Here is a 17,803-nt window from a genome sequence, read left to right as displayed (position 1 = left end):
CTGAATATTATTGTATTATGAGGACAAGAGTGCAACTAAAGCGACTTTCATTCCCTGATCACCTTTTCTTCATCTGTACTGATTTCAAAACATTGGAGCGCTCATAGCAAATGCCCAGTAGGCACTAGGTAGGTATCCAACACAATACATTCACCTCTGATAAGATGAAGTAGATGAAGGATTTAAAACTATTTACATTCATCCCATGTGATGTGTAAAGAAGCTGGTTTAATTGAGTGAAATCTAAACATATGGCACAATCACAATAGTCACTATAGGGTCATCATTATACAACGATCTTCATTATACTCAGTCTGGCTATTTTGCCTAACGTTGACTTTCTCAAGTTAAGACCAAAGTTCCTCGGAACAACAATTATTTTGAAGGCAGAGGACACCCGATTGACTTTTTACTGGTTGTCTCACATCCTAGCCAAAAGATGGATCTAATCACAAACCCAAGCATCATCTTGGAAGAAAAAAAAGTTATTTCGAAGTCCCGCCCACTGGTCCCTCGACTGGTCGTCACTAGTTAATACAGCCACTATGTCATAATTATGACTAAACACCGCCCCTTTCTAAAATGTATCTAATTAAAATCTGATTTTAAACCTAACCATCACCCTAACCGCATTGCTAACATCATGCCTAACCCTACATTTAAATTAAGACTAGCGTGTTTCTAATAGACACAGCCACAATCACAAAGTCAAAATAGCCTATATCGTTTAAAAAAACGGCTTTGGGGGTGTTAATGTAGTTATACGGCAGTGTGGTTATGTTTAAAAAAAATCTGATTGTAAGAAATTGTAGAAATATGCGGGTTTTTTGCCTTGGTGGCTGTGTTAACTAGTGACGACGGCTGTAGTGGGCTGCCCAGGCTTCCAGGCTTTGCGGGTGAAAACATGGCAGGCATGAGTGCGGCGGGTCCTCGGTCGGCCTCTGCCGGACTGGTTCAACAAGGACTTAAAGAAGCCCTGATTGATACGTTAACGGCTATCCTGTCCCCGGTTCAAGAAGTGCGAGCAGCCGCTGAGGAGCAAATAAAAGTGTTGGAAGTGACAGAGGGTAAGTTAAGCATGGACTCTAGTAATTGCTAGACCAGCTGATGTCAAGAGCGTGAAATGACATGATCGATAAATTCCATGCATATGATGGGTCTGTATTGAAAGATAAATGCTAGCTACTGTACAGCAGACAAAACATTACTGTCATGATGGCTTGTTCTGATAAAACAATATAAGATGTTCGATTCTCTCCAAATGGCTAGCAAGTGGCGCAAATTAGTGAAGTTAGCCTATTCCCAACTAGCTACCTAAGTTAGCGGCTAACAAGTTTAGTTAGCTCTCTCTCTCTCTCTCTCTCTGTGTGTGTGTGTGTGTGTGTGTGTGTGTGAGAGAGTGAGAGTGTCTGCCTCCAGCATTCTTGATTGCTAGCTAATTTAGCAGCAATTTGATTCCACTCTGTGTTGTTGTAACTAGCATCCACACACATGATGGCGGATCAATTCAACCAGGGATAATCTATTTGAACTGCCTCCAATTAAAATGGCAAGTTAACTAATACGTGCAACTACTAGTTAGCTAGGTGGAACTGACTATAAGCAGCTGGTAAGACTTGATAGCTAGCTAGTAATTTTCATTCGTGAGATCTTATTTCGAGCTCAGAGCCCTGCTTGCCACTTGAAATTCTAGAAGGGTGACCGGTGATAGGATGAATCGATTATCAAGGCTTTGAAATCGTTTTAGGGTCGCTATTGCAACCATTCGATCTGGAAAGTTTCCCGAGAATATGATGCCTTGCGGATTCCGGCCTTTGAAAACTGACGGCATCAGTCGTTTTGACAACTATGCTTTTTTCATGTTTTAATACCCCCCCCCCCCCACCCCGGAAAAACATTGTTTCATCTTAATGCTCCACAAGCCCTTACCCTACTATCCTATGCGTGTTGAATGACTAGCTACCATATTCTTATTTAGCTATATAATAAAGTACAGTAGCTACCCTAAACCAGTTTGCCAATTAATCCAAAATGGGGTGGGGGTGAATATAGGGACAGTGTGTACAGTGCCTTTGTCTGTGGCGTTCCTCTCTGACACTGCTAAAAAGGCTGATTGTACAGGCTGTCTGTCAGGATCCACTGCAGTGTCACAGCAGCAAGAATGGGCCCAGCAGGCCTCTTCCTGTGGGAGCTGCTCTATGTATGGAACATTGTCTCCTCGACTTTGATGTCACTCAGTTAAAGCTGGGGACAGAGTGGTGGGTCGTTGCAGGGAAGAGGGGATGAGTCCGACTGACGAGCATAAAACCCTTTGGGAGAGTTCTCCAGTGCTTGTTGTAAATGTTCAAAGGTGCTTAGAATTGTCGATGAGTCGGTCATGAGTCAAATCATATGGACATTTTGTTCCATGCATGCATGCCCCCCCCCCATGACATGGCTAGTGTGCTTCCAAGAGTGTCTGTATGCCTGATGATCTGTCCACTGTGTTGATGTTGCTTAATTTGTGTTGTAGAGTTTGGAGTCCACCTTTCAGAGCTAACTGTGGATACTCAGGGAGCTCTGGCCATTCGTCAGGTTAGTTAGCAGAACATTTTTAGTGATATGGTGTATGACTACTTCTCAGCATCTCTTTCACACTGCTATATCTATCATTCAATTAATTCATTATACTGTATGTGTTCAGTTGGCCTCAGTCATCCTGAAGCAGTATGTGGAGACCCACTGGTGTTCCCAGTCTGAGAAGTTCAGGCCCCCAGAGACCACAGACCGGGTAAGCAAAGCGACATGTCATTCTTTCAACTAGCCTAGTTGAAATGGATCATTGTCAATGGCTAGCTATTTCAAAACAGTGAGGAGGATTTAATAAACAGCTAATGATGCCTAAATGACCCCCTCTCTCACTCTCCCCCTCTCTCTCTCTCTCCAGGCCAAGGCAGCCATCAGGGAGCTTTTGCCTGGGGGTCTCAGGGAGGCCATCAGTAAGGTGCGGTCCAGCGTGGCCTATGCTGTGTCGGCCATCGCCCACTGGGACTGGCCCGAAGCCTGGCCTCAGCTCTTCACCCTTCTCATGGACTTGTTGGTCAGCGGCGACGTCAGCGCAGTGCACGGGGCCATGAGGGTCCTCACAGGTAAGGACACATCCCCAATTCCAAATTGACCTCTCTTTTTGTGCTCCGTTTCTATTTGCTCCATGTATTCACTTCATCCCTCTGGCCTTTTCTCAAAGAGTTTACCCGTGAGGTGACAGATACTCAGATGCCTCTGGTGGCCCCAGTAATTCTGCCTGAGATGTACAAGATCTTCACCATGATGGAGATCTACAGCATCCGTACCCGCTCCAGAGCCGTGGAGATCTTCACCACCTGTGCCTACCTTATCTGTGCAATAGAGGAGCTGGAGAAGGGTGCGGCCAAGGCCCTGATCTTCCCCGTAGTGCAGCAGTTCACTGAGGCATTCATTCAGGCCCTGCAGATGCCTGATGGACCCTCCTCAGACAGCGGCCTCAAGATGGAGGTCCTCAAGGTGAGAAGATGACCACAGAAGGATTTATACTCCCATGGACCTATACAGCCAGATGTTGTAGTTTTGGGATCCGGAGGCCAAATCTTATCAGTTGTCCTGATCCACCCTCTCCACCTTTTTACCTCGTCCCCAGGCTGTGACTGCTCTAGTGAAGAACTTCCCCAAACCCATGTTTTTGTCCATGCAGCAGATCCTGCCCATCGTCTGGAACACCCTGACAGAGAGCGCTGCTGTATATCCTTCACAATGCAACTATGTCCTCTGCTCTTTCATCTAGAGGTCGACCGATTATGATTTTTCAACGCCGATACCGATAACGATTATTGGAGGACCAAAAAAGCCGATACCGATTAATCGGACGATTTTTAAATTTTTATTTTTTATTTGTAATAATGACAATTACAACAATACTGAATGAACACTTATTTTAATTTCATATAATACATCAATAAATTCAATTTAGCCTCAAATAAATAATGAAACATGTTCAATTTGGTTTAAATAATGCAAAAACAAAGTGTTGGAGAAGAAAGTAAAAGTGCAATATGTGCTAACGTTTAAGTTCCTTGCTCAGAACATGAGAACCTATGAAAGCTGGTGGTTCCTTTTAACATGAGTCTTCAATATTCCCAGGTAAGAAGTTTTAGGTTGTAGTTATTATAGGAATTATAGGACTATAGGACTAATTCCCTCTATACCATTTGTATTTAATTTGTATTTCATTAACTTTTGACTATTGGATGTTCTTATAGGCACTTTAGTATTGCCAGTGTAACCGTATAGCTTCCGTCCCTCTCCTCGCTCCTCCCTGGGCTCGAACCAGCAACACAACGACCACCTTTGAAGCAGCGTTACCCATGCAGAGCAAGGGAAACAACCACAGGCTCAGAGCGAGTGATGTTTGAAACACTATTAGCGCGTGCTAACTAGCCAGCCATTTCACATCGGTTACACCAGCCTCATCTCGGGAGTTTATAGGCTTGAAGTCATAAACAGCGCAATGCTTGACACACAACGAAGAGCTGCTGGCAAAACTCACGAAAGTGCTGTTTGAATGAATGTTTTCGCACCTGCATCTGCCTACCACTGCTCAGTCAGATACTTAGATACTTGTATGCTCAGTCAGATTATACGCAATGCAGGACACACTAGATAATATCTAGTAATATCATCAACCATGTGTAGTTAACTAGTGATTATGATTGATTGATTGTTTTTTATAAGATAAGTTAGCACAGTTTTACCAGCAACTTACCTTGGCTTACTGCATTCGCCTAACAGGCAGTCTCCTTGTCGTGTGCAACGAGAGAGAGGCAGGTCATTATTGCCTTGGACTAGTTAACTGTAAGATTGGATCCCCTGAGCTGACAAGGTGAAAATCTATCGTTCTGCCCCTGAATGAGGCAGTTAACTCACCGTTCCTAGGCCGTCATTGAAAATAAGAATGTGTTCATAACTGACTTGCCTAGTTAAATAAAGATTAAATAACAGTGTAAAAAAAAAATCTGTGTCCAAAAATACCAATTTCCGATTGTTATGAAAACTTGAAGTCGGCCATTCCGATGAATTGGTCGACCTCTACTTTCATCTTATTGTAGCTTGTTGTCTTCATTCCCTTTTGGTTCACATCTGTCAATAATGAGCTATTATCTCCACTCTAACTTAAAAAAAAAAAAAAGTTTAAATGGGAGCTAGCGAGCCCACCTAGCTGTAGAGAATGGTCGATGTCCTGAGAATGGGGGTTTCCTTAACCGGGTGTGCACTTATGTCAGAACAGAAGTCAACTACACAGAGGAGGTAGACGACCTCATTGACTCTGACGGTGAGTACGTCCTTATCCCATTCACATCTTTACTGGTTGTATATGTACTTTTGTTTTCTCTCCAATTGTCGAATAAATGAAATCAACCTACGTGACACGGGCTGATCTCGATATGAGTCGTCTTGGTTGAGATTTGAGGTATTTATTTGTGTGCGTTTTTCTCCCAGGTGAGGTTCTGGGCTTTGAGAACCTGGTGTTTAGTGTCTTTGAGTTCATCCACACGCTGCTGGAGAACAGCAAGTTCAAGAGCACAGTGAAGAGGGCTCTGCCTGAACTGATCTACTACATCATTGTCTACATGCAGATCACTGAGGATCAGGTACAAACAACCTCACCCGTGTGTGTGTGACATTTTTAAGAGAATCAGTTTTTGTCCAAAAAAAAAAAAAGACATCATTTGGTATCGTGTATGTGTTCTTCATCCGTAGTAATTTCTCTGTAGATCAAGGTGTGGACGGCCAACCCCCAGCAGTTTGTAGAGGACGAGGATGACGATACCTTCTCCTACTCCGTCAGGATCTCCGCCCAGGACCTGCTGCTGGTGAGAACTTCACGTGGGACACTAATAGTTTGGGCAAATCTGAAATGATACCTTATTTCCCCATATTATGCACTCCTTTCTGTGGCTCTAAGTTTGAACCCCTCATAAAATAATACCCCCACACGCAGACTGCTACCATTCCATGTGTTGGTTCTGGTCGATGTGACCTTTTTGGAGACGTCACAATTCTCTTTTTTTTCTCCCTCAATTCAACTGTCCACCTCATCCAACAGGCTGTGGCGACAGAGTTCCAGAACGAGAGTGCGGCAGCGTTGGTGGCGGCAGCGACAAGACACCTGCAGGAAGCGGAGCAGGCCAAGAACAGTGGCAACGAACACTGGCGAGGACCACACACACACACCGGCTGCATGACAATAGACAGTGGTTGTCTCTCAGAAGTCATTAGTGGCTTCATCTTCTTGTCTCCTGTTTGTCCTATGCACTGACCTGAAAACACAGGCTAGGTGAAATCAGAATGGATGCCTTTCAGGAATTTGCTTTCATCTGTCCAGGTTTTTTTTTTTTTATGTCTGTGCAGACTGAGGAAAGGAGACAAGGAGGAGACCACTTGACTATTGAGATGCACCCCATAGCTAAACAATCACCATGCAGTCAGACTCGAGGTCTGCTCTCTCCTCACCCCTGTGTTATCCCGTCCTGCAGGTGGAAGGTCCATGAGGTGTGTTTGTTAGCTCTGGGCTCAGTGAAGACCATCATCACAGAGAACGTGAAGAACGGCCGGATTCAATTTGATATGCACGGCTTCCTGGCTAACGTCATCCTGGCTGACCTCAACCTCGCAGGTTAGTCCGTCTGGGATCTCTTGCTCAGCTCCTGGGCAGCAGTGTTTGGTTACAGTGCCTTCGGGAAGTATTTAGGCCCTTTTACTTTTTCAACATTTTGTTAGGTTACAGCCTGATTCTAAAATTGATGTTTTTTTCCCTCATTAATCTACATACAATACCCCATAATGACAAAGCAAAAACAGGTTATCAATTTTTGCTAATTTATTAAAAATAAATAACTTAAATATCACATTTTACATAGGTAATCAGACCCTTTACTCAGTACTTTGAAGCACCTTTGGCAGCGACTACAGCATCGAGTCTTTGGTATGACGCTACAAGATTGGCACACCTGTATTTGGGGAGTTTCTCCAATTCTTCTCAAGCTCTGTCAGGTTGGATGGGGAGCGTTGCTGCACAGCTATTTTCAGATCTCTCCAGAGATGTTCGATCGGGTTCAAGTCCAGGCTCTGTCTGGGCCACTCAAGGACATTCAGATACTTGTCCGGAAGCCACTCCTGCATTGTCTTGACTGTGTGTTTAGGGTCGTTGTCCTGTTGGAAGGTGAACCTTTGGCTCTGTCTGAGGCCCTGAGCGCTCTGGAGCAGGTTTTCACCAAGGATCGCTCTGTACTTTGCTTCGTTCATCTTTACCTCGATCTTCTGGAAGGTTCTCCCATCTCCACAAAGGAACTCTAAAGCTCTGTCAGAGTGAGCATCGGGTTCTTGGTCACCTCCCGGACCAAGGCCCTTCTCCCCTGTTTGCTCAGTTTAGGTGGTTCCAAACTTCTTCCATTTAAGAATGCTTGAGGCCACTGTGTTCTTGTGGACCTTCAATGCTGCAGAAATATTTTGGTACCCTTCCCCAGATCTGTGCCTCAACACAATCCTGTCTCTACAGACAATTCATTTGACTTGATGGCTTGGTTTTTGCTCTGACATGCACTGTCAACTGTTGGACCTTATACAGACAGGTGTGTGCCTTTCCAAATCATGTCAAATCAATTGAATTTACCACAGGTGGACTCCAATCAAGTTATAGAAATATCTCAAGGATAGTCAAAGGAAACAGGATGCACCTGAGGTGAATTTCGAGTCTCATAGCAAAGGGTCTGAATTAGCAAAGGTATTTCTGTTTTTTCTTATAAATTGTTTTTGCTTTGTCATTATGGGGTACTGTGTGTAGATGGCTGAGGATTTAAAACAAAATCTAAAATATTTAGTACAAGGCTGTATTGTGGAAAAAGTCAAGGGGTCTGAGTACTTTTGGGAAGGCACTGTATGTTCTTGTCTGACAGTGGTCAAGATATCAATGAAGTGGAGGGCCTCCCGGGTGGCGCAGTGGTTAAGGGTGCTGTACTGCAGCGCCAGCTGTGCCACCAGACTCTGGGTTCGCGCCCAGGCTCTGTCGTAACCAGCCACGACTGGGAGGTCCGTGGGGCGTCATCTGGTTAGGGAGGGCTTGGCCGGTAGGGATGTCCTTGTCTCATCGCGCACCAGCGACTCCTGTGGCGGGCCGGGTGCAGTGCGCGCTAACCAAGGTTGCCAGGTGCACAGTGTTTCCTCCGACACATTGGTGCAGGTTGGATGCGCGCTGTGTTAAGAAGCAGTGCGGCTTGGTTGGGTTGTGTATCGGAGGACGCATGACTTTCAACCTTCGTCTCTCCCGAGCCCGTACGGGAGTGGTAGCGATGAGACAAGATAGTAGCTACTAAACAATTGGATACCACGAAATTGGGGAGAAAACGGGGTAAACATTTTAAAAAAGATATCAATGAAGTGGAGAAACTATAACCTGCATACATTGCAGCCGTGGACTCTTGAGTTTTGAACGTGGCTCATGGTATGTGCCTACCTAGCTTAACTGTAAGTCGCTCTGGATAAGAGCTAAATTAAATTGAAATGTAGCTACCTACATAATAACCCCCTGTCCCTTAACTCGTTCCCCCCTCAGCGGCCTCTCCGTTCCTGCTGGGCCGTGCCCTTTGGGCAGCCAGCCGCTTCACAGCAGCCATGACCCCTGAGCTCCTCCAGCAGTTCCTCCAGGCCACCGTCAGCGGCCTGCACGACAGCCAACCCCTCGGTCCGCATCTCAGCTGTACGCGCCATCTGGGGGTGAGTGAGATCAACACCTTAAAGGGAAAATCCATCATTATTTCTGTACAGCACTTTGAGATATCAGCTGATGTACGAAGGGCTATATAAATAAATTTGATTTGATGATCAAAAATGCTAATAATATATATATATATATAGTATTTTTTTAAATATGAAAAAAAATCATTCTACAATTGATACATTCCCAAAATGTCAGCAGTGAAGTTTTCAAGATATTGGACATTTGAGAAGTAGTGTCACTTGCGTCATGATGATGTGGCCAGTGACTGTATCAACAGTGGACTAATGAGGGGGGGGGGGATACCAACAGTTTTGTTTTTGAGTGGAGTTTTAAGAAAGCTTCAACTTCTGTAGTTCACACATGCTGTACAGAGCAGCTAGAGCGTCTTTCCCTCCAGTCATAATAACAATAAGCTAGATCAAGTAAAAGCAGTGATGGCATAGATGGATGGATACATGCCTCTCGAGTTTGTCACCCAACTAGCCTTACAACAAAAACAACACCACCATCACAGTAAGTGTGTATGTATGCAGGTGGTAAATGTGTGCGTACGTGTGCTCTTCTCAGGTACTGTGACCAGCTGAAGCTGTCACAGAGTACCCACGTGCTGCAGCCGTTCCTGCCTGCTGTTCTGGACGGGCTGGTGCAGCTGGCAGCCCAGTTCAGCTCTGAGGTTCTCACCCTGGTCATGGAGACCCTGTGTATCGTCTCCACCGTGGACCCAGCCTTCACCACCAGCGCAGAGAACAAGATCTGCCCCCTCACCATCGCCATCTTCCTCCAGTATAGTAACGGTAGGTAACTAACCTTGGCAGTTGGCACTCATTTAGTTCCTAATTGAGTCCGATAGACCGATTTGAGGTATTACCGTATGGCTTACATCTATCCCAACCTTTCAAATGAAAACTTGTGCCACCATATCTAACTCTCCTGTCCTCTCCCCAGACTCAGTGGTGGGGTCTCTGGCCCAGGACATCTTTAAGGAGCTGGCCCAAATCGAGGCTTGCCAGGGACCCATGCAGATGCGCCTCATCCCCACCCTGGTCAGCATTATGCAGGCCCCCCCTGACAAGATCCCCTTTGGCCTGTGTGCAGTAAGTCCACTGTGTGGAAGTCCTTACTTTTACATCAGCATTATGCGTCAAGACCAACTCAGTAGCCTTGTGGTGAGTGTCCACTCTGATATGGAAGGTGGGGAGTTCGATCCCTGGCTAAGTCATACCAAAGACTGTTAAAATGGGGCCCGCTGCATCTCTGCTTGGCACTCTAAGAGAACAACCGATATGGATTTTCTAGGGCCGATGGCTGATATTCAATATTATCAAATGTGACATTTTGTGTAACATTTCCCAGAGATGGCCATGTATGCATACATTTTTAAATCAAACAATATATTTGACTTTGGTATAAAAAAAAAAAATCTAACTGCATAACATAAAGGTAATAGTTGTATTTGATGAACTGGGTCAATTTTAAGATTGCATAAGCCTACTCACTATCCAGGTGAATGCATATTCAGTAGGAGTGTGTCCACGTATTGAGTTATTGAGCTTGTTCTGGCTGATCAGTGGAGTCTATGGTGCTACCGATGACGATCTGTTTGCCTTCCATTTGAAACTTATATTCAATCCAAAATCAAATTTGATTGGTCGCATACACCTATTTAGCGGATGTTACTGCGCGTGTAGTGGAATGCTTGTTCCTAGCTCCAACAGTGCAGTAATATCAAACAATACACACATCTGAGTGAAGGAATGGAATTAAGAAATATATAAATATTAGGACGAGGTGCGTGTATGTGTACGTACTAGTCAAAAGTTTGGACACCTACTCATTCAAGGGTTCTAATTTATTTCTACAGTTTAGAACAATAGCTAAGACATCAAAACTATGAAATAACAGACATGGAATCATGTAGTAACCCAAATAAGTGTTAAATAAATCAACATGTATTTTAGATTCTTCAAAGTAGCAACCCTTTGCCTTGACGACAGCTTTGCACACTCTTGGCATTCTCTCAACCAGCTTCATAAGGTAGCTACCTGGAATGCATTTCAATTAAAAGGTGTGACTGGTTAAGTTAATTTGTGGAATTTCTTTCCTTCTTAATGCATTTGTGCCAGTCAGTTGTGTTTTGACAAGATAGGGGTGGTATACAGAAGATGGCCCTATTTGGTAAAATACCAAGTCCATATTATGGCAAGAACAGCTCAAATAAGCAAAGAGAAATCACAGTCCATTACATTAAGACATGACGGTCAGTCATTCTGGAGCATGTCAAGAATTTTGAAAGTTGTTTCAATTGCAGTCGCAAAAACCATCAAGCGCTATCATGAATCTGGCTCTCATGAGGACCGCCACAGGAAAGGAAGACCCGGAGTTACCTCTGCTGCAGATGATAAATTCATTAGAGTTCGGAGCCTCCAGAAATTGCAGCCCAAATAAATGCTTCACAGAGTCCAAGTAACAGACACATCTCAACATCAACTGTTCAGAGGAGACTGAGTGAATCAGGCCTTCATGGTCGAATTGCTGCAAAGAAACCACTACTAAAGGACACCAATAAGGGGAAGGGACTTGCTTGGGCCAACAAACACAAGCAATGGACATTAGACCGGTGGAAATCTGTCCTTTTGGTCTGATGAGTCCAAATTGTCGATTTTTGTTTCCAACCGCTGTGTCTTTGTGAGACGCAGAGTATGTGAATGGATGATCTCCGCATGTGTAGTTCCCACCGTGAAGCACGGAGGAGGAGGTGTGATGGTGCTTTGCTGGTGACACTGTCAATGATTTATTTCGAATTCAAGGCACACTTAACCAGCATTCTGCAGCGATACACCATCCCATCTGGTTTGCGCTTAGTGGGACTATCATTTGTTTTTCAACAGGACAATGACCCAACACACCTCCAGGCTGTGTAAAGGCTATTTGACTAAGAAGGTGAGTGATGGAGTGCTTCATCAGATGACCTGGCCGCCACAGTCATCCAAATGAGATGGTTTGGGATGAGTTGGACCGCAGAGTGAAGGACCATATACATTGATTGTTTTAAAGCAAAACTCCTGAACAATTTAAAGTAAACTATATTGTAAGTCCTGTTCAGCAGGTATAGCCAGATGCGTTGTCTCAGGTAGCTTACTTTTATTCCGGTAAAACACAATTTTCAACATAGATAACAATAACCTAGAAAATGACACCGGTTGTCACTCAAATAATAATTCCTAGTATCGTGCAAGCCGTTTTAGGATTTGATTGCTGAAGGTGCCGCGCAGATATGCAAGACCCGGAACAGGCCGCCTACCTTGCGTTGATCAGTGCACGAAGCTGGACAGATTGCGCAGTGTGACTAGGCTGCTGATATTACCTGGGGTTGTTCGGCATCCAAAATGACTTGTAGATCAATGACTATCAACACAGTTACATGTAGTTCGAAACTGAAGGTATTTTCAGAAGGTAGAAAGAATGTTTAAAAAAATAGTGGTGTTCCGGGCGATTTAAAAAAAAAAAAAAAAAAAAATTGTATTTAAAAATGTATTTATTAATCTTAATTGTAATTTATTTTAATTTTTTTTTTTTTTTTTTTTGTTACTTTTGATTTTCTGACCGAAGTATGCCACATTTGGATCAGTTTGTTGTCCCCGGACCAACTTAGCCTGACGACTCACACAATTTAGCATGTCGTTCGCTACATACATAGTCTGAGACTACAACCATTGAAGTCATTTGTGGTGACAAGGGACGTTGTACAAGACAAAGTCCTCAGCGATTGGATATTCTCTAACCAATCAGATAATCACATTTTCTAACCGCCGCTTTACCTATGTATGTTCGGACTCTGGCCCAACCCATCGGTTTCTGGACCAATCAGACGGCCCGGCCGAAATGTGTTTGCATTGAGTGACTGATCGGGGTGGTACTCCGATTCATACTCATTGCAGAGAGTATACTAATGTATGTGGCATGGCGTAGCGTTTGGCCGGAGCAAGGAGTCTGGGTAGCCAGGCAATGGACCAATACACTTGTATCTTTAAACCTTTTGAATTGGGGTCTGATTTATCGTGAATGGTTACATCCCTATTATTGACTGTCAACTTTTAGGGTCCCAGTCAGTCATATTTTGACAGTTGTCTTCTGTGCTCACGCCCCCCCGACAGACAGCCATAGACATCTTGACCACAGTGGTCAGATACACCAAACCCCCGCTCTCTGAGATGCTGGTCTGCCAGGCCTTCCCTGTGGTGGCCCAGTGTACCCTCCGCACAGATGACAACACCACCATGCAGGTACACAGACTGAGAAGGGCCCAAATATGTTAATCCCAACTCTATTTTGTATACATTTTTTAAAATATTGTATTTCTCTCCTGTATATATCAATTCATGGAAATTAACTCAAACCCCATCCTTTTCAGAACGGTGGCGAGTGTCTGCGGGCGTACGTGTCGGTGGCCCTGGAGCAGGTGCGCCAATGGAGGGACATGGAGGGCCACAGTGGTCTGTGGTACGTGATGCAGGTGGTCAGCCAGCTACTTGACCCTAGGACATCAGAGTTCACTGCCGCCTTCGTGGGCCGCCTGGTGTCTACGCTGATCGCCCGCGCCAGCACCGAGCTGGGAGAGCAGCTGGACCAGATCCTCAGAGCCATCCTCAGCAAGATGCAGCAGGCCGAGACACTCAGTGTCATGCAGGTAGAACGAAACCTCTCCGTCTGTCACTCTCTGGAACTGACCCCTCTAAATCCATCGGTGGAATTCAGTGGGTTCTGGGATGTTGAGGTGTCAAAATGTCAAGCTTCCAGCATTCAATTGATTTTTATAGACTCTGCTAACACTGGACTCCTCTCCCCAGTCTCTGATCATCTCTCTCCTCTCCCCAGTCTCTGATCATCTCTCTCCTCTCCCCAGTCTCTGATCATGGTGTTTGCCCACCTGGTCCACTCTCAGCTGGAGCCTTTGTTGGAGTTCCTGTGCAGTCTGCCGGGCCCCACGGGGAAACCGGCCCTGGAGTTTGTCATGGCCGAGTGGATGAGCCGACAGCACCTCTTCTATGGACAGTATGAGGGCAAAGTCAGGTGAGGGCTTAGGGTTGGCCCTGGAGCATCCACTCTCCCCAAGATTGATGAAGAAGTAGAATATGACTGTTGTCCACCCGTTGAAGCAAATGTGTGTTCCTCTCTGTACTCCCCTTTCCACCTTTTTACTAGGGATTTGAACTGTTAAACGCTAAGAATCTATTCATTATTTTGTTTGATTATGACGTTTGTTTCCCCTTCTCCTGTGCTGTCCCTGTTTTAGTACGGTAGCCCTGTGTAAGCTTCTGCAGCACGGCCTCAACACAAACGACAAGCGTCTCCAGGACATCGTCGTAAAGGGTGAGGAGCTCTTGGGCCCTGACGAGGGCATCCGCACACGCTCCAAATCTTCCAGGAGTAAGACCAATACAGATATCCTCTTTGTCATCAGCTGTTTATCTAAGCATTTAGTCAAATATAAGAGAATCAACGACAACAAAAATTCTATACATTTGCCCAAGAAAATGACATTGCCTATATATGAATGAATGCTCCATATAAGCACCCCCATTCTCTGGCCTAGTGTATGATAAGGAATGTATTTGCTTTCATTGTTAATGTTTTTTTTGGTGGTCCTACACGTTGACGGTATGCACATCTTCGTGTTACTATAAGGTCTCGGTCTCACTTTCTCCAGATCCAGAGAAGTGGACCAACATTCCGTTGCTAGTGAAGGTCTTTAAGTTGATTGTCAATGAGCTGTCATCAGTGGTGGAGGCCAACGCAATCAGAGCTGCCGCAGCAGACTGGAGTCCAGGTGATGCGTTGCAGCTATGTAACAGCCGCGCATGTCAATTTCTCTCTTTGGCCTTGAGGGGATAGTTCAGACAAATTTTAAAATGATATACACTGAACAAAAATATAAACGCAACATATAAAGTGTTGGTACCTTGTTTCATGAGCTGAAATGAAAGATCCCCAGAAATGTTCCATATGCGCAAAAAGCGTATTTCTCTCAAATGTTGTGCACAAATGGATTTACATCCCTGTTAGGGAGCATTTCTCATTTGCCAAGATATTCCATCCACTTGACTGTTGTGGCACATCAAGAAGCTGATTTTTAAATGGCACGATCATTACGCAGGTGCACCTCGTGCTGGGGGAAATAAAAGGGCCACTCTAAAATGTGCCGTTTTATCACAACGCCACAGATCTCTCAGGTTTTGAGGGAGCGTGCAATTGGCAGGAATGTCAATTGCAACTCCTCCAATGTTGTTTTGGAGAATTTGCCAGTTTTTTAAATTTAATTTATTTGACCTTTTATTTAACCAGGCAAGTCAGTTAAGAACAAATTCTTATTTTCAATGACGCCTAGGAACAGTGGGTTAACTGCCTGTTCAGGGGCAGAACGACAGATTTGTACCTTGTCAGCTCGGGGATTTGAACTTGCAACCTTCCGGTTACTAGCCCAACGCTCTAACCACTAGGCTACCCTGCCGCCCCAGTACGTCCAACTAGCCTCACAACCGCAGACCACGTTTAAACCACAACAGCCCAGGATCGTAACCAACTTAAGTGGTGAAATGCTCACCTTCGATGGCCACTGGCACGCTGGAGAAGTGCGCACTTCACTGATTAATCCCGTTTTCAAATGTACCGGGCAGATGACAGACAGCGTATGGCGTCGTGTGGACGAGCTGTTTGCTGATGTCAACGTTGGGAACAGAGTGCCCCATGGTGGCAGTGGGGTTATGGTATGGGCAGACATAAGCTACGGACAACGAACACGATTGCATTTTATCGATGGCAATTTGAATGCAGAGATACCGTGATGAGATCCTGAGGCCCATTGTCATGCCATTCATCCTCCGCCATCACCTCATGTTTCAGCATGATAATGCACGGCCCCATGGCGCAAGGATCTGTACACAATTCCTGAAAGCAAAAAATGTCCCACTTATTCCACGGCCTGCATACTCACCAGACATGTTGAGCATACTCTGGATCGACGTGTATGACAGCGTGTTCCAGTTCCCGCCAATATCCAGGAACATCGCACAGCCATTGAAGAGGAGTGGGACAACATTCCACAGGCCACAACCAACAGCCTGATCAACTCTATGCAAAGGAGATGTGTCACACTGTATGAGGCAAATGGTGGTCACACCAGATACTGACTGGTTTTCTGATCCACGCCCCTACCTATCTATGACCAGCATTAATATCTGTATTCCCAGTCATGTGAATTCCATAGATTAGGGCCTAATGTATTTATTTAATTTGACTGATTTCCTTATGAACTGTAACTCAGTAAAATGTTTGAAATTGTTGCATGTTGTGTTTTTTTTATATATTTTTGTTCAGTGTATTTATTCCCTTACCATATAGTTTAAAGCAGTTTTGAAAGCCGTGTCAGACTCATGTCTTTATTTGGCCGGAAAATACCCTCCTGTCTCTTAATCGTATGACCTTGGTGTTGTCTGTTGAAAATGTGGTCTCTGATAACTGTATGTGTTTTTTAGTATTATGAAATCAATTGGGCCCCATTTGTATCTGATCCCAAAGTGTTTTTTTTGTTACTGCAGATTCAGTAGGAATGTGGGAGGAGGAGGAAGAAGAGGAGGAGGATGAGGAGGAGGATGAAGGGCTGGCCGGGCAGCTTCTCTCTGACCTCATCACTTCCAACAAATATGGTGAACTTCCCCCTCAGACTCTTCCAGATGTGCACTAGGCAGGCAGATGTTTTGTGGCTCTATCTGCCATGTTTCACAGGTATCAAATAATTTTTTTGTCCCCCCCCCCAGATGAAAACTACTATGAGGAGGATCTAGATGCCTTGAAGGACCCCATATATCAGATAGACCTCCAGGTAATGCTAATCTGCTCATTTTAAATTTAGATCTCACAAACATAACTAGTTAGGGCAAATGTGGTTGTGCTTTTTTTATTTGTCCTTGAGGAGATTGATCAAGTTAAATTGAACAGATTTCAATGGTCTGTGACGTTTTGGGGTTGTATTTTAATGTCTTAACTTCACTTTTTAAATAAACGTTCTTGTGCTTTGTGTTTTTTAGGCCTACCTGACAGATTTCCTGACTCAGTTTGCCCACTCTCCGTGCTACAGCATGTTCTCTGGCCACCTCAACGATGCTGAGAGGAGAGTCCTGCAGTCTATCAGCATCTAAACCTGCCCCCATCACCCCCTTCCCTACCATAACTCTCTTGTCCAATCCCTCTCGCTCACCAGCCAATTACCAACCCCTGAGTGGGGGAAAGGCTCTGATTGGCCAGGTGGTTGTTGATGCTTTACCTCCATCTCCAACAGAGGAACATGAACGGACGGGGGAGAAGAGACAGACTTGCACTTACCCATGAGTCTTCTGACTGAAAGGATGGCCAGGAAAATACTGCAGATTTGTGAAGGTTGAGGTTAGATTTAGGGGAGTGAGGGACACCCAGGTTTGTTCCGAGAGAGGACCGGGAGACAGTTGTGGGGTGAACTCCTTAGTGTCTCCTCGCTCCTCTGCCCTATTGGACTTGTTGGGATGTGAGAGGGGTTGATGTTTTACAACGGGAGAAGCAGGCAGGGCAACTATGATATATGAACTGTCTTTACTGTGTCCCATTTGTAACTCAACCCACTTATTTTTGTGTGTCTGTAAAAAAATATATTATGTAACCTTCCAAGAGGCAAAAGAGACTTAATGATGACGGAAAGACAAAATTGAACATTGGCGGCCTTATTGACTTCTGATTGGGATGAAAACCTTGAGGTCTTCCGGTCCCAACTAGGGTCTGGGTGGGTATGAGGGATTCACACTGTTCCCATGGTGACTCAAAGCCATGTAATTTCATTGTACCCACTGGAGTTGGAATGAAAGTCTAAATAAATTCCCAACAGGACAGCATTTGAAGTTTCCATTGTTATTTGGTCACTTTCCCAGGTAGTGAAAATGTGAGTACATAGTCTGTAATGTTACAAAATCCAAATGTTTGTCAAAGTTG

The 17,803-nt window shown here is 44.7% G+C and overlaps 1 protein-coding gene across 1 annotated transcript; it reads left to right on the top strand.

The window, feature by feature from the left end:
- Positions 1 to 606: 606 nt before the first annotated feature.
- On the top strand, positions 607 to 17,706 carry LOC115136087 (importin-9-like). The gene is given in 23 exon segments (XM_029671497.2): positions 607 to 1,067; positions 2,513 to 2,574; positions 2,684 to 2,770; positions 2,927 to 3,128; positions 3,227 to 3,522; positions 3,656 to 3,756; positions 5,286 to 5,344; positions 5,512 to 5,663; positions 5,787 to 5,885; positions 6,119 to 6,225; positions 6,549 to 6,688; positions 8,624 to 8,744; positions 8,746 to 8,784; positions 9,356 to 9,582; positions 9,734 to 9,882; positions 12,943 to 13,071; positions 13,200 to 13,475; positions 13,692 to 13,858; positions 14,082 to 14,215; positions 14,496 to 14,615; positions 16,384 to 16,491; positions 16,603 to 16,667; positions 16,873 to 17,706. Coding segments are annotated over 23 exon segments (3,114 nt in total). The 5' UTR covers positions 607 to 904; the 3' UTR covers positions 16,984 to 17,706.
- Positions 17,707 to 17,803: the final 97 nt, after the last annotated feature.

The sequence above is a fragment of the Oncorhynchus nerka genome, linkage group LG2 (genome assembly GCF_034236695.1).
Source record: "Oncorhynchus nerka isolate Pitt River linkage group LG2, Oner_Uvic_2.0, whole genome shotgun sequence".
NCBI classification, from domain to species: domain Eukaryota; kingdom Metazoa; phylum Chordata; class Actinopteri; order Salmoniformes; family Salmonidae; genus Oncorhynchus; species Oncorhynchus nerka.
This window is presented reverse-complemented; position numbering and strand designations above follow the sequence as displayed.